At 66.2% G+C, this 15,877-nt stretch overlaps 1 protein-coding gene across 1 annotated transcript in view; it reads left to right on the top strand.

The window, feature by feature from the left end:
- Positions 1-13,629, top strand: part of KATNIP (katanin interacting protein) — a 109,232-nt gene extending 95,603 nt beyond the window's left edge. Inside the window, exons 18-28 of the mRNA XM_055136032.1 lie at positions 84-162; positions 3,293-3,470; positions 7,489-7,654; positions 8,695-8,852; positions 9,702-9,766; positions 10,690-10,800; positions 11,285-11,424; positions 11,739-11,840; positions 11,962-12,122; positions 12,214-12,305; positions 12,575-13,629. Of these exons, the coding sequence (XP_054992007.1) occupies positions 84-162; positions 3,293-3,470; positions 7,489-7,654; positions 8,695-8,852; positions 9,702-9,766; positions 10,690-10,800; positions 11,285-11,424; positions 11,739-11,840; positions 11,962-12,122; positions 12,214-12,305; positions 12,575-12,627 (1,305 nt within the window). The 3' untranslated portion in view covers positions 12,628-13,629. The remainder of the gene's footprint in view (positions 1-83; positions 163-3,292; positions 3,471-7,488; positions 7,655-8,694; positions 8,853-9,701; positions 9,767-10,689; positions 10,801-11,284; positions 11,425-11,738; positions 11,841-11,961; positions 12,123-12,213; positions 12,306-12,574) is intronic.
- Positions 13,630-15,877: the final 2,248 nt, after the last annotated feature.

Genomic DNA, 15,877 nt, shown 5'->3' with positions numbered 1-15,877 from the left:
CGCACTGTCTGTCAGGTGCGGGGTGGGCCCAGGAGTCCAGGAAGGAAGTCACCCCCTCCCCACTTCCCCCCCCCCATGTGCAGGCCCCCGAGCTGGAGCTGCCAGCCAGCCCCCCCGCCCCTGAGGTCGCCACGCCAGAGCCAGGCATCTACCACGGGATCTGTGAGTAGCCCCCCCGGGAACTCGGGCGCACTTGTGGGGGCCTGGGGCCGGGACAGGGCTCCTTGGGCGGGGTCGGGGGGGCACGTGGTGCCCTGCACTGAAGCCGGCGGCAGGCAGACGGGCCCTGTGTGCTGTGGCCTGGGCTGCACACCACAGAGCAGCCCCGTGTGTGCGAGTGCACACACACACACACAAACACACACACACCACAGACACACCACCGACCCATACCACATATACAAACCACACACACTCACACACCACACACAGACCACACACCACACACACACCACACACACACGTAAACACACAATACACAACACACAAACACAATAAACACACATGTAAACACACATACACACACCACACACACCACATATACAAACCACACACACCACATACACACATCTCACATGAACACATGCATGACACATACACACCACAGACATACACACATATACACAGACACACATACACATAACACCACCCACATATACACACACTACACACACATACACATCCACACACATCTCACATGCAGGCTCATGTGTTGTGCTGGCCGCCCCCAGGGGCTGCCGAAATGGTACAAGCAGGGGCCAGAGGGGTCGGCAGGTGCCCGGCCTCTGTCACCCCACGCTGGGCCTTTACTTTGGGCAACTGAGCAGGAGGGGGAGAGGGAGGAGGGGCATGCTGCGCCCTGGGTCCTCGGGGGTCCTGGTCCCCGGGGCTGTGTGCAGGAGTGACCTGGGGCTGCCTCTGAGGAGGGGAGCTGGCCGGGACTGGCTGTCTGTCCCTGCGGGGCCTCCCCACCAGATGACACAAGGGGACAGGCCAGCAAGCTGGCGGGACTGACCTCGGCCCACAGACACAGCCGCTGTGACCCCGAGTCCCGGCTGAGGGGCCACCCCGTGTGTGAGCCCTGGCGGGCGGGCGGACTCTGTCCCAGGTGGGGGTGGGGGCGCGAGGGGCTCCATTCCACTGCGTTAGATAGAGCAGGAAAGGAAACTGGTTCTCGAGGCCTCGGGGACGCGAGTTTCCGGACAGCTGAGTCCAGGGGTGCAGACGAGGTCGCCAGGCCTCCGTGTCTGCCCGTCTCTGCCCGGGGGTCTCCCGCGCCTCCTCCATTCGCAGACGCACGGGGGCATTTGCTCGGGTTCACCTCAGCCTGCCAGCCGGGCCCACGAGGACGCCTCATCCCCGGGACCTGGTCTCCTCACCCGTCCACTCACTCATGCCACCCGGAACCCACCCCCGGGTCCCCAAGTGGGGAGGGAAACTGGGACGGGGTCGCCCCGCCCCCAAGAGGAGGGCAGGGCTCTGTAGCCAGAGGCGGCCTGGCCGGCCAGACATGTCAGAGCCGCTGCCTGTCCCCGCCCTCTGACGGGCTCCGACCCACCATGGTGCCTCGGGGAGCGCAGCCCGTGGCCAGCCCGGAAGTTTTCCTTCCAGGAGGAAAGGGATGTCCCGTGACTCCCCGACCGCCACCCCCCGACCCGTGCACCTTTGGCTTCAGCCGTGCCACAGCCAGAACCCGAGCCCGGTGGCTCCGAGGGGGGAAATGTGCGGGGCCGGGGAAATAGGGCCCATCCGAGTCGTGTTTTGAAAGGCGATAGATGCTTGCTAATTTGCAGATGACACTAATTTTGGAAGTTTTGCAAATAGCAGCAGTGATGAATAGGGAAGGAGCCGGGAGAGTTTGAAACATGGGAGAAAAATAAGGAAATTAATTTCCATTTATATAAACACTAATTGGTACTCCAGAGGGAGGGAGGCCCCGAACGGCGGCGGCTCTGGGCTGCCTCAGTGGACTCGCGGGGGCTTGGTTGAGCGCGCAGAAACCATGGCCGCCCGGGCGAGTCTGGGCCGGCCCTTGTTTCCTGGGGCGGGGGTGCCAGTGTCTGCCCCTCGCATGCCTCACCTCTGCCTCCACTTCCACCCTCCTCCGAACTTCCTCCTGCCCCCACTTCCTCCCTGGCAGGGCCCCCCAAATAGCCTGAGTCTGCCCCCCACCCCGTTCTCCCCACCCCCACCCTTGGCCGGGCCATCAGCACTGCCTAGCCCCCGCTGGTCTCCGGATAGAGTACACATTGGGGTCCTGTTACCCCCGTTTCCAGACACCCCCCCAGACTCCCCATGCAGACAGGGACGACAGTCAGGACCCAGGCCGTGGTCCTGTCCTGCCCGGCCCACTCGCTCTGCCCCTCTGACCACTTCCTGCGGCCACTTCCTGCGCGTCTCCCCTGACTCAGGAGACCTTTGTGCACCTGATATGCCCTTTACCTGCCTCCTAGAGCTCAGAGATGTCTCTGGGCTTTTGTCCCAGGGTCCCCAGAGCCGGGCGCCTCTGTCTCCTGACTCCGCGCCTGGTGATCTCGGGGACCTCCTTTCTGGGCTCTGAGTCACCACGGCTAACGGGACCACGGGGTCCCTCCACCTCAGGCACCAGCCGGGAAAAACAAGCAAATGAATGTGGATGTTTTCTTGGGCGCCGTGCAGGGAGGGAGGAGCAGGGGCCAGCAGGGGTCAGCGCTGGTGGAACCAGAGTACTGGGCAGGGAGTGAAGAGCAGAGGCCAGCAGGGGTCAGCGCTGGGGTGGAGCCCAGAGCACTGGGCAGGGAGCAAGGAGCAGGGGCCAGCAGGGGTCAACACTGGGGTGGATCCCAGAGCACTGGGCAGGGAGCGAGGAGCAGAGGCCAGCAGGGGCCAGCGCTGGGGTGGAGCCAGAGCACTGGACAGGGAGCAAGGAGCCGGGGCCAGCGCTGGGGTGGAGCCAGAGCACTGGGCAGGGAGCAAGGAACAGAGGCCAGCAGGGATCAGCACTGGGGTCGATCCCATAGCACTGGGCAGGGAGCGAGGAGCAGGGGCCAGCAGGGGCCAGTGCTGGGGTGGAGCCCAGAGCACTGGGCAGGGAGTGAGGAGCAGGGGCCAGCACTGGGGTGGAGCCCAGAGCACTGGGCAGGAGGGTGGCAAGAGAGCAGCCGGGTGCCCAGGGGGCTCGTGTGGAGAGGCGGTCACAGGGCTGGCGGGAGGCGTGGCCGCTGCAGGTCACCCCCAGGCCGGGGCCGGGTCGCGGGAGGGTCAGCCAGCGCCCGCCCTGCCCTTCTGGGCTCAGGCCGCCTCTCCCCAGCAGGCCTCCAGCTGAACTTCACCGCCTCCTGGGGGGACCTGCACTACCTGGGGCTCACGGGCCTGGAAGTGGTGGGCAGGGAGGGCCAGGCCCTGCCCATCGGCCCGCACCAGATCTCCGCCACCCCCAGGGACCTGAACGACCTCCCGGAGTACAGCGACGACTCCCGGACGCTGGACAAGTGAGTGTCCCCGAGCCACGCGCAGAGTCCCTCGGTCAGGTCCCCACCTCCCGGCCCCCCGAGGGAAGTGCTGCAAGGGAAGTGCAGGCGCAGGACTCGGAGGGGACCTTCGGGGCCCACCGCAGGGGTGGTCGGCGGGACACAATGTCCCCTTGGCCTGTTGAGCACATGGGGGGGTGTGACCTTGACCTGGAATCATCTAGAACGTCAGCCCCCATGTGTCCAGCTGTTGGATGGTCGTTAGCCTGGTGCTGTGTGCAGGGTCCTGGCAGCAGAGGGAGTAAGCGGTCGCACCGGCCAGGACCCCAGGACCCCGCACTGTTCCGGGCAGTCGGAGGGACGAGAGTCCGGCCCTGAGGTCCCGGCACTTCCTAAACGCCTGCGCTGGGCCCGCCAGCGCCCCCTGTCTGTGGATCTGCAGATGCGGGGTGGGGGGGGCAGCCTGGCACAGAGTGTAGGGCATCCCCCACCTCACAGGGCAGGAAACTGAGGCCCAGAGAGGGCGGCCCTGCCCGGCGCTCACCCAGACTGGCCGGGCGGCAGAGCTGTGATTTGGAGGCACCCAAGGGACCTGAACCCCAGCACCGGGCCCTTTGGACGGAACCGCGGCAGAATTTCCCTCTCCAGAGGCAAGAAGGGGGCTGCCCCTCGCCGCCGCACCCCTACCCGGAGCCCTCTGCTCCCTTTCCCCCAATATGCCCCCTGGCTGCACCTCCCCCTGTCCAGTCGCCGTCGTCTGCCCCCTGACCGCTCTGCCCCAGAGCGTCGTCTCCTGCCTGGTCCCCCATACTGGCCCTCTGCCCGGACCCAGGAGCGTCCCCGGTACGGACCTCAGCTTCTCCCCCACACTGAGGCTCAGCACGGCCTGGGAACCAATATGGCTGGGCCGCCGGCGACCCCCTCCCCCGCCTTGCCCCCAGGACGCCCCTCCGTCACAGTTGCCCTCCAGGGTCTTGCTCGGCTGGCCCTTGGGTCGCTGGTTTCTAGTCCTTAGCCCTGAGGCCCGACAGGCTGGAGTCTGGTCGCTGGGACAAGGCAAGGCCGCGGGGCGTGGACGTGGCTGTGGAGTCCATCCCTCCATGACCAAGAGGGGGCAGCTGGCCAGGCTCTGTGATGCCAGCTCATGGGCAAGACCCATTTGACTTTAATTTTGGTTGGCTGGTCGGTTTGGGGGCCACACCCAGCAGTGCTCAGGGCTTCCTCCTTTCTGCACTCAGGGGTCACTCCTGGCGGGGCACGGGGACCCTCCGGCGTGTCAGGGATCGAACCTAGGTCAGCGGCCTGCAGGGCAAGTGCTCTGCCCGTTGTCCCCGTGCCCCGGGCCCAAGGCGAGGTCCGTTAGTTTCTTAGAACTCGTCATGTGCTGATCTTACTATGCTTTTTTCTTTCATCAGTGGAGAGAAACTTTACCTAAATGACTCGTTACTCTGCGGTACTTTTTTATCTGGAGAAGTAGCCTGAATGTTTACTTCCTTCCCTCTATTTTTGACAGAACAACAAAGTATCTTTCTAGTGTCCCATGAATGTTTGTGGTTTGGGCTAACCACATCCTCAGACACTGCGGGCTCCTGGAACTTTGCAGGAGTCAGGAGAGGGTCCAGCTCAGGGGACCGGAGGCCACTCCCAGTGAGCATGGCCAAGCAGGTCAGGAAGTCCAGTGCCTGGGCACTCCCTGCTCTCCTGGAGGTTCTGGGGACCACCATAGCCACACCCAGAAGCCTGAGGGGCCCCGTAGCATCACAAGGGGATGGGTCCCTGTGCGCACAGACGCACGCCTGACCGCAGGCTTCTCTCCCCGGCCCACTCCTGCATCTGCTTCAAGGCATCCGCTGACCATTTTCTCACTGCCTGGCCCTCCGGGTGACCCAGCTATTTTGTATGTTTCTGGTCCCATACGTGACATCAGCCATTTCCCCAGGAAGCTGATTCCTGCTCCAGAAACATGTCCAATCCAGACATGATCGGACACTCGGGAGTTCACTGACCACTCGGATACTCACTGACCACTCAGGTGCTCAATGACCACTCTGGAGCTCACTGACCATTCGGACACTCACTGACCACTCTGACACTCACTGACTACTTGGGTGCTCACTGACCACTTTGATGCTTACTGACCACTGACCACTCAGGTGCTCACTGGCCAGTCTGGAGCTCACTGACCACTTGAGCTCACTGACCACTCTGACGCTCACTGACCACTGACCACTCTGGAGCTCACTGACCACTCGGGTGCTCACTGACCACTTGGGTTCTCACTGATCACTCTGATGCTCACTGACCGCTGACCATTCGGGTGCTCACTGATCACTCTGACGCTCACTGACCACTCGGGTGCTCACTGGCCACTCAGGTGCTCACTGACCACTCGAGCTCACTGACCACCTCAGGTGATCACTGACCACTCCGGATTCACTGGCCACTTGGGGTGCCCACTGTCACTGTGGCTACGCTTTCCTGGGGGGGTGGAACTGGAACGTGTCACTTGGATGCTCTGCAGGGACCCTCGAGGTCAGCTGTGAATGTCCCAGTGATGCTCAGTCTCTCCAGCCTAGAGCGGACGCTGGTCTAGGACAGAGCGGTAATTGCTTTCAGGAGAAATAGAAGGTTCTCTCCTAGCCACCCTCCGTCAGCTTAATTCCACAAACTCCCCCGTGTTAAATTGCCGAGTTTCCCCGCGTCTCGATCCCAGTCCGCCGCGAGCCGGGCCATCCATCAGAGGAGCGGGAGCCTCCCGGAGGAGGGACGCCGCTCCCCCCGCGGGCGCTCAGAGATGAAAGATCCACCCCCGGTCCCCAACTTTTCCACAGAAACAGGGAAAAAAATTAAATCGATTTTTCCCATCTAGAGGATGTCTCTCCCGCGTGCCAGCCCCCTGGCCACTAGGAACCCGCGGGGTGGGAGAGCCCCGAGGGCAGGGTCTGGGCTGTGTCTCGGGCAGTCCAGGGTCTAGGACCCTCCCAGGCCGCCTGGAGGTCAGCCTGCAGCCCCCAGCAGGGGCAGCCGCGCTGGCCCGGGGGGGGGAGGGGCCGTGGGCACTGCCCAGAACACAGAGGCTGTGGCCTTCACCCTGCGGGGGAGGTAGGGTGAGGGTCCGCAGACACCCGCACTCCGGCCAGGCCGCTCTGCAGAGGCCTCTGGTTCCGCACCCCCAGGTCTGAGCAGCTCCCCTGCCCCCGCCCAGCCGGGGAAAGGAGGACGCTGCCCCCGGCGCGGGCAGCCTGGCCTCAGGGCCGGGGTGCAACTCCCCGAGCAGGGCACACCCCCCCACCCCGGGGACCTGCTTCAGCCCCCGCCCGACAGCAGCGAGAGGAGAGAATTCTCAAGCGTCCCCAGGCACTGACGCCGGGGTCGCTCCTGCCATCCCTGTCCTCTTCACCTCGGGCCAGACCCCCGCCACCCTCCTGAGGCCGCCCAGGCCGTCTTGTCTCATGGTGGCTCCCGAGAGGGGGATGCAGCCCGCAGGGCATCTTTCCAATGTGACAAATACATTTTCTTTAGCCAAGGGGGAAAAAATCCAGAGACAGGATCTTTGAGTTAAAGGACCCTAAAAATGTCATCTCCGCCCCCTTCCCCCCGACTCCCATATTTTATTTTTCTTTTTGGGTCAAACCTGACGATGCACAGGGGTTGCTCCTGGCTCTGTGCTCAGGAATTACTCCTGGCAGTGCTCAGGGGACCATATGGGATGCCGGGGATTGAACCCAGGTCGGCCACGAGCAAGGCAAACGCCCTCCCCGCTGTGCTATTGCTCCAGCCCCTTCCCGACTCCCCTTTAAGCCTCTGGTGGTGCCCTGGCCAGCAGGAGCGTTTGCGTCCTTGTCCTTGTCCGGGTGCCCAGGGGCAAGGCGGCCCCACCATTCCTGGTTCCCCTCGCTGTCCCTTCGTGTCTGGAGCCCATGGGGCTCTTGCCAAACAGTGTGGGCCAGGGGGAGGGGGGCGCAGCCCCCGAGCCGGGACTCCCCGTCCCCTGTCCCCCGTCCCCGGCCACCCGCTCTCACGGCTCCCCCGCCCGCAGGCTCATCGACGGCACCAACGTCACCATGGAGGACGAGCACATGTGGCTGATCCCCTTCTCGCCGGGGCGGGACCACGTGCTCACCGTGCGCTTCGACAGGGCCCAGAGCATCGCCGGCCTGCGCTTCTGGAACTACAACAAATCTCCCGAGGACACCTACCGCGGGGTGAGCGGGGGCCGGCCCGCGCCGTCCACTGTCGGGGCGGGGGGGGGAGCGGCGCCGTGATGAATGGCCGGCGCGGTTGCCGGAGAGGGGCATAAATCCTCCAGAACCTTCCGCGTGGAGCTGCTCGGGCTCCCTGCAGACGGTCGGGCCAGCTGAGGAGCCCGGGGAGGGCGGGGCCTCTCCCCGGGGAGCCCCAGTCCCGTGGGCGCCCACCGCCCCGTGTCCAGGACGCAGCCCAGGGCCAGGCCGGGGTGGGGGCACCCACCGCCCTTTCTTGGAACCTTGTCTCCCGGGAGGGAGAGGCGATGCCCCCCAAGTCCCAGGCTTAGAATCAGGTGCGGGGCAGGGGGGGGGGCGCCTCCCGCTGGGCGTGGGACGTCGGGGCAGGGCCGGGTCCCCAGGACCTGGCCCCGTGGTGCGTGGGAAGGAACGGCACACAGGCCCCGCCTCCTGTTCTGTTGGCCCGTGTCACTGTGAACGACACGACACGCGTCCCCTCCCGCTGCACACAGTGATGAGGGCCGGTTCCACGCCCAGCCTGGGAGCCTCAGCTTGCCTGGCCCCGCTGTGTGACCCTGGTCAGGTGGCCTGCCCTCTCTGTGTCTCTGTTTCTATGTCTGCACAGTGAGGAGGACGGTAACTGCCTCTGATGCTCAGCATCACAGTCGGGCCCCGTGAGCTTCTGTCCAGGCTCCCGGGTTCTGCCCATTTCAAAGATGGGAAAACTAAGAGCGAGGGCAGTTGAGTGACTCAGACAATAGTCAGTCATGTGAGTGTGTGTGTGTGTGGGGGGGTTGTCAGAGCCCCTGCGTCCAGCCCTGGACCACCCTGCCCTCCCCCGCCCAGGGCCACTGGAACTGGCTGGCCTGGTCCACACATGTCCGCTGTGGCCAGGGCCCGCCTCCTCTTCCCGGGGCACAGAGGAGGGGGTGCCACTGGGAAGCAGGGGCATCTGAGGAAGGCAGAGCAGCGCACCCTCAAGGCCGGGGCTCCAGGCGGCCACCCGCGGCCTCAGGCGCGTGCTCCCTCCCGCCCGCTAGGCCAAGATCGTGCACGTCTCCCTGGACGCGCTGAGCGTCTCGCCTCCGGAGGGCTTCCTCATCCGGAAGGGGCCCGGCAACTGCCACTTTGACTTCGCCCAGGAAATCCTCTTCGTGGACTACCTGCAGGCCCGGCAGCCGGCCCGGCCCGCGCAGAGGTGAGGGCGCCGCACCCGGCAGCTGTGCCTGGGCACCAGCACGCCTCGCTGTCCTGAGGCTCCGCCTGGCGAGGCGGGGACGTGTGTGGGCCCCCGCAGGCCGGCTGGGTCTGGAGAACCCTCCCTCGCCGGGCTCTGCGGTTCTGATGTAGAAAGAGCCAGAATGACTGCGCGGGCTTCCTGGGACTCCCCGGCCCGTCTCCACCGCAGCCCGGCGTCCACCCGAGTCTGTACATGCGGCTGCAGTTTACCCCGCTAAGGCCCTGAGGCCCGAACGCCAGAGGCCAAGTTCTTGAGACAGAAGGAGTTTGGCTGCTGCGGCCGGCACCCTTCTGGGCTGGTCCCGAGGACCCCCCGCTGCTCCTCACGCTGCCGGGCCCTGGGGAGGACTCGGGAGCACGTTCCCCCTCCCCGGGGCAGCCCCGGCAGAGCCCACAGAGAAGCCTTCAGGGCTCCCCACGGCCAGCTTCTCCCCCGCCCCAGCCCCGGCCCTGCTGGGCCTTTGCTCGGGCTGCCCTGTCCCCACCCAGGCTCTGCTCAGCCCCCCTCCCCCAGTTTGTCCCATCCTGCTTCTGGAAGCACCTCCCGCAGGGCCTGGCTGGTGGGTGGTTACGAGGCCGGGCTCTGCCCTGGAGCCCCTGAGGTCACACCCCTGGGCCGCGGCAGGTCACTCTGTGCCCCCCAAGCAGGTGACTGCCTGTCTCTGTGCCCAGTTCCTCCATCATGAGGTGGGCTGGGGTGCCCGCCGGGAAGGGTGTTTGCAGGAGGAGGAGTCCCCAGGACGTGCGGGAACGGGCAGGAGGGGCCCTACCCGGCTGGCCTCAGCGTCCCGGGCTGCCTCTGTTCCAGGCTGGAGGCAGAGAGCCTGGAGCGGGCAAGCATGGACTACGAGGCGCCGCTGATGCCCTGTGGCTGTATCCTTGTCTCTGTCTGTCTGTCTGTCCTTCTGGCCGAGGCAGGTTTAGCCCCGGTTGCTGGCACATTCCAGACCCAGGCAGCTTGGCGGGTGGGGGGCGGGGGCACTCGGAGAAGCGGGATAAGGGGCAGCTCTGAGCAGGCTGCGAGGAGGGCTGGAGGGGAGAACTCTCGGTCTCCGGCCCCTCCCGACTCACAGCAGGGAGCTGAGACCCCTGGGGTCACACCACCGGGAAGGGCAGGTGGGGGGAGCCCCGGCAGATACTGCTGACCGCTGGGAATGCTGAGAGGAAGCAGCTCGGGCAGGGCTGAGGCAGGGCGGGCGAGAGTCCCCTGTCTGGGAGGCCGCACAGACCCCAGGCCAGCAGGAGGGGCTCGGCTCCAGTGCTCAGCGGAGGAAAGGGAGGCATCAGGGACAGGTTTTGAATTCCTAAACTACACACACGCACATACACTCATGTGCACATGTACACACATGCAGTTGCATACACACATGTACTCTTACATGCACATACACATGCATGCGCATGTACACACATGCACACTCAAGCACATACTGCATGCATGCATGCACCTGTGCACACGTGCATGCACACATGATCATGTACACATATACACATGCCTATGCAACATACATATCATACATGCAGACATGCACATGCATGCATATACACATACACACAAGCACACACTCGCACAAGCACACACATGCATGCGTACACACATGTGCACAGATGCGTACATACGGATACACACCCCTGCGTTTATGCACACGCACAGAGGGGAAGCTGGGTGTCACGTGTGCCTTGACAGGCCTCAGCCTTGTAGGGGGAGGAGCCCCCTCCCCTCCCGCCGCTGTAGGACCAGCCGCCTCCTCCCCGCCCCACAGCCTGCCAGGCGCTTTCCTTCACGGCCTGTCCAGTCATTTTCCAGTTCCAGCTCCTGACCAGCTGGGGGGACCCCTACTACATCGGGCTCACGGGCCTGGAGCTCTATGACGAGCGGGGCCTGAGGATCCCCCTGTCGGAGAACAGTATCCTTTCTGGGGGGGGGACAGTACTGCAGCCCGCAGGCACTGCCCACCAGGGACACCACGCAGTGTCCCAGCATCCTGTGCTCCCCTGCCCCCGTGTGCTCCCCCGTGCTCCCCTGCCCCCCTTGTGCTCCCCCATTCTTCCCTGCCCCCATGTGGTCCCCGTGCTCCCCTGCCCCCCTTGTGCTCCCCCATTTTTCCCTGCTCCCCTTGTGCTCCCCCGTGCTCCCCTGCCCCCCTTGTGCTCCCCCATTCTTCCCTGCTCCCCTTGTGCTCCCCGTGCTCCCCTACCCCTGTGTGCTCCCCGTGCTCCCCTACCCCTGTGTGCTTCCCCCATGCTCCTCTGCCCCCCGTATGCTCCCCCCGTGCTCCCCTGCCCCCTGTGTGCTCCCCCCGTGCTCTCCTGCCCCTCCCTCCCTACCCTTCCACTGTGTGCCTCGAGGGGCGCGGCCCCAGCTGTGGTTATGGCGCTTAGACTCGGCAGACATCGCCGCCTTCCCCGACAGCGTGAACGCCCTGGACGGGGTGTGCGGGGACGTGCGGACGCCCGACAAGCTCGTGGACCAGGTGAACGACACCAGCGATGGCAGGCACATGTGGCTGGCGCCCATCCTGCCCGGCCTGGTGAGTGCCCGGCTGTGTCCTGCCCCACAGAGGGGACGGTGGGGGGCTGCTGGGGCGGGGGGCGGGCTGGGGGCGAGCCGGGGGCTGCACGGCGCCTTTAGCCCCCACCAGCCCCTCAGCGGGGGCCGGACGAGCAGCCCGTGTCTCAGCTGAGCCTTGAGCACTCCCAGGGGGCCCGAGGCTGAACCCCACCCCCCGCCCCGGACAGCAGCAGGGCGGGGAGGGCGGGAGGGGGCGGCCTGGTGTAGGAGCGCAGGCCGGGGCTGTGGGCGGGGGGCGCCCGGCCCGCGGGGTCTCAGCCGCCCTCCTCGCAGGTGAACCGCGTGTACGTGATCTTCGACCTGCCCACCACCGTGTCCATGATCAAGCTGTGGAACTACGCCAAGACGCCCCAGCGGGGGGTGAAGGAGTTCGGGGTGAGCCTGTCGGGGTCCCTCGGCTGTGGGGCACCCACCCCGGCCGCCACCCCCGCTCCCGTGCGGGGCGCCAGGGAGGGTGGAGGGGGACCCTGGGGCTCACGCGGACCCCCTGTCCCAGCTGCTGGTGGACGACTTGCTGGTGTACAACGGGGTCCTGGCCATGGTGGGCCACCTGGTGGGGGGCATCCTGCCCACGTGCGAGCCCACCGTGCCGTACCACACCATCCTGTTCACCGCGGACTCGGACATCTGCCACCAGGAGAGGCACACGGCCATCAGGTAGGGCGGGGCTGGTGCCGGGCCCTCGGCCCCCCGACTGGGCGCTGGCAGCCGCCCACCCGGCTGAGGGCCCATCATCCCCCCTCCGCAGTGACCAGGCGGAGGACCAGGACGTGCAGATGATGAACGAGAACCAGCTCGTCAGCAACGCGCGCAGGAAGCCGCGGCAGGGCGCCGACCCCGGTCAGTGGCCCTCGCACCCCGCTCCTGACCCCGGAGCCCGTGGGGCACATCCGGGAGAAGGGGCCTCGGGCGGGGGACTCAGTGGGAGCTGCTTGAGCCTGACAGAGGTGCAGAGGGGCCTGGGGAGGTCTGGGGAAGGGGTGGGCGCTGGGGAGGGGGTGCAGAGAGTGAGCTGGGGGAGGGCGCAGGCCCAGCAGCCCGGCTGGAGTGTGTGTGTGTATCCTGCTCCGCCCCCCCCCCCGCTCATCCCTCTGCTCCTCCCTCCACAGCCCTGCGCCCCAAGACCTGCATAAGCGAGGACAGCAGACGGTGGCGGTGCTGACGTGGCCACACGGTCCCACGGCCCTGCCCCGCCCGGGCCCTGCCTCAGTGTCCCCGGCCGGCACTCCAGAGCAGGAGACGGCATGGAGTGGGGGGCCTGGGAGCCCCGGGACCCACAGGCATGGAGGCGGCATGGGGTGGGCGCCCCCACCCTCCTACCCTCCCACCGACGGGGACCGCTGTGGGGAGCCGGGCGCGTCCGCCAGGCCTGTCCCAAGGCCCCTGGGTGGCCCGGCCCGGGGCCAGGACCAGGCTGAGGCGGAGCCAGGCAGCCCTTGGCTCTGGAGGGCACCCGGGCGCCAGCAGGACTGACCCATTTGTCCATGGTGTCCAGCGCTGTCCAGGCCTCGGGGAGCCAGGCGTGCGGAGGGGCGGGGCGGGGCAAGCAGAGGCTCCGGCTAAGGGAGCCCTCAGAGCACCAGCGACAGGACAGCACCTGGCCCGGGGCCGTGCCTGCTGGAGGCCCTCGGGGTGCCGGCTGGCCAGCCCCCGCTGCATCCCAGCCCTTGGAGCCGCGCCCGCCGCCCGCGCCCGCCGCCCCAGCCGGGGGAGGCCCGGAGCACCTCTATTTCCATCCCCGGAACAAGCTCGGATCAGGGACCTAATTGGTTTCCCGGTGGCAGATAATTTCTCAACCCGCCGTGCTGTGCTGGCGCGCGGCCCGCCCGCTCTGGCCGCGGGCTCCGGCCCTCCCGGTGCAGCCTGCAGAGCCGCTCCTTCCCAGGGAGCCGGGCCGTCGTCGGGGCGACAGGGAAGAAAAGCCCCTGGGGAGCCTGAGCCCCTCCCCGTGGGGGCTGCAGGCCCGGAGCAGCGGGGTCACTGACGAGGTGCCCGGGTTTGCGCCCCCTCACCCCCGGCCGGGGCATTTGGTGCCAGCGGCGCCCCGGATCACGGCTGACGTTTGACAGAGTGTCCCGGGCAGCCCGGGGGCGGGGCCTACGGGCACCGACTCATAAAGTTTCTATTTTTTGTTTCTTCTCTCAAAATCAATAAAAGATGTTTTAAGAAAGTAAGTGGGAAACTCCGGGTTGGGGGTCTGGGACTCCTGTCTGCGTCCCCACGCGGAGCATGGGACCCCTGAGGGGGCCTGGCCGGGTTCCTGGGTCCCCCCTCACCACCCGCCAGATCCCACGCGCCCTGATGGAGGGGACCAGTGGCCGAAACTGCCTGGCACGACCCACTGGCTCCACGGCACAGCCCTGGGCAGGGGGCCCGTCATTCACCAACTTTCACACATCAGGAAAAACGGGCTCAGAGAGGTTGAAAAGCTTCACCAGGACACACAGCATGGCCAGCCGTCTGTCGGCACACGAATCCTGAGCTGAAGCCGGCCGTGATCCCTGGGATGTCCCTTCAGTCTGGTTTCTGGCCGCCCCCTTGTGTTTCTGGACACCGAGGACCCCAAAGGGAAGAAGGCGGGGGGGGGGCGGTGGGGGACATTGGTGCAGGTCAGCACGGGAGGGACAGTGAGCCCTGCACGGCTTCCCACGGGGAGGGGACACCCCAGCTGCCTGGGTCAGCCTCTCCAGCCCAAGCCAGCAGCCGGGGACTCAAGGCCAGGATGGCGCCAGGCCAAGCAAGGGGCCCTGTTCGGTCAGGGTCTGAGGGTTTGGGGTGCTGGGCCCTGTGCTGTGTGGGCCTCACGTGAACTTCTCGGTGTGGGGGTGGTGCCCCAGGGGGGCCCAGAGCTGTATTTAAGGAGGGTCTTCCCAGAGGCAGGATGGGGGGCAGTGATGACCAGGAGTGGCTCTTTCCCTTGGCAGCATGAGGTGGGGCCCTCAGAGGCAGGTCGTGTGAAGGTCCGGGGGCAGAGGGTCAGGGCAGAGGCCGTGAGAGGGGGAGGGGGCATGCGGGCCGCTCTTTCCCTGGGGGGGTCAGAGGAGTTTTCTGAGGGGTCCGGGAAGCTCAGCTGGGCAGGAAGCTGGTGCAAGCCCCTGGGGCTCAACCCCACGGGCTCCCCCGCGGCCCCAGCCGGGAGTGACCCTGAGCCCTGGGCATCCGGCCCAGAGCAGCGCCCAGCACGGGAGGTGTGACCCCCAAGAACAGTCAAAACGGGGCCGGGGGGATGGAGATGGGAGCCTGAGTGTCCCCCCGCCCCCAGGGCCCCCTGCCCCGTCCCCGTCCCCAGCATACTGATCCCGCCTCGGGGCCCAGGTGGGCAGCCGGCAAGGCCAGGAGTCCTGTCGGCTGCAGAGTTGGGGTGCCCCTCACCCCGGCAATGTCTGCCGTAGGGGGAGACGGGGGGGGGGTGACAGCCAGAGGCTGGCAGGGAGTGGGGCAGTGAGGAGCACTGAGAGGGGAGTCCCATAACAGTCCCTGAGCCTGTGGGGGGCAGGGAGGGGGCTGGCCAGAGGCCGGGGTTGGGGAGGGGGAGGAGCAGGACGGACCGCTGAGCCCCTACACACACACACACACACACACACACACACACACACACACGCACACGAGGCAGCTGAGCCCCTACACACACACACACACGCACGCACACGAGCAGGGCCCCCAGCGCGGCTCAGGGGGTCAGGACCAATGCACCCAAGGCCCCGAGCCTGGGCCTGCGCCCAGACCCGTCTCTCCGTCGCCCCTGCAGCCTGGGCCAAATCCTGGGAAATCGGGAATTCACAAGCGAGCTCAGGTGTGCTGCCCGCCGTGGGGGTCACTCTCCGGGGGAGATGGGTGGGCCCAGGTCTGGGGGAGGCAGCGGCGTCTGGGACCGGGACTGGGTCAGATCATGGTCTGACCCCTGACGTCCCTCCTGGCCCCGTCCTCGCTCCCCCAGGCCCAGCTCTCCCGCCACAGGCCGGGCCGGGCGGGCGCCCATGAATCACATGGACGTTTCCATTACCCGAGGGAGACGGTGGGGGGGGGGGGGGTGAGGACGTGCTCGCCGGGGTGGGGGCGCGGGGCGCGCGGTCAGCCACCAGCCTCAGACCACTTGCACGAGTATTTATTGCATCTTGTCTTTAAGCTGACTCGTTTTTTTACTTAAATGCTTATTGTGGTTTCGCCTAAGCGACGACCCTGCAAACCGGGCCGGCCAGGTGCCGTGATACATATTTCTCTAACACACATCGACATAAACACGACTACTAAAATAGATGAACATTTTTACCCAGGTCGTCTGGGCCTCGGCCGGCCAGATGGCCCCTTCAGGAGGGCCTGGGGGACTCCTGGGGCCCCAGCCGGCCTCTTGGGCCAGGGTCCCTGCACAGACCTGTCAGAGGCTCCAGCCATTGGCCCCTGTCCTGACGTTC

This window comes from Sorex araneus, chromosome 4 (assembly GCF_027595985.1).
Source record: "Sorex araneus isolate mSorAra2 chromosome 4, mSorAra2.pri, whole genome shotgun sequence".
NCBI classification, from domain to species: domain Eukaryota; kingdom Metazoa; phylum Chordata; class Mammalia; order Eulipotyphla; family Soricidae; genus Sorex; species Sorex araneus.
Note: the sequence above shows the minus strand (reverse complement) of the source record. Positions and strands in the feature narration are given on the sequence as shown.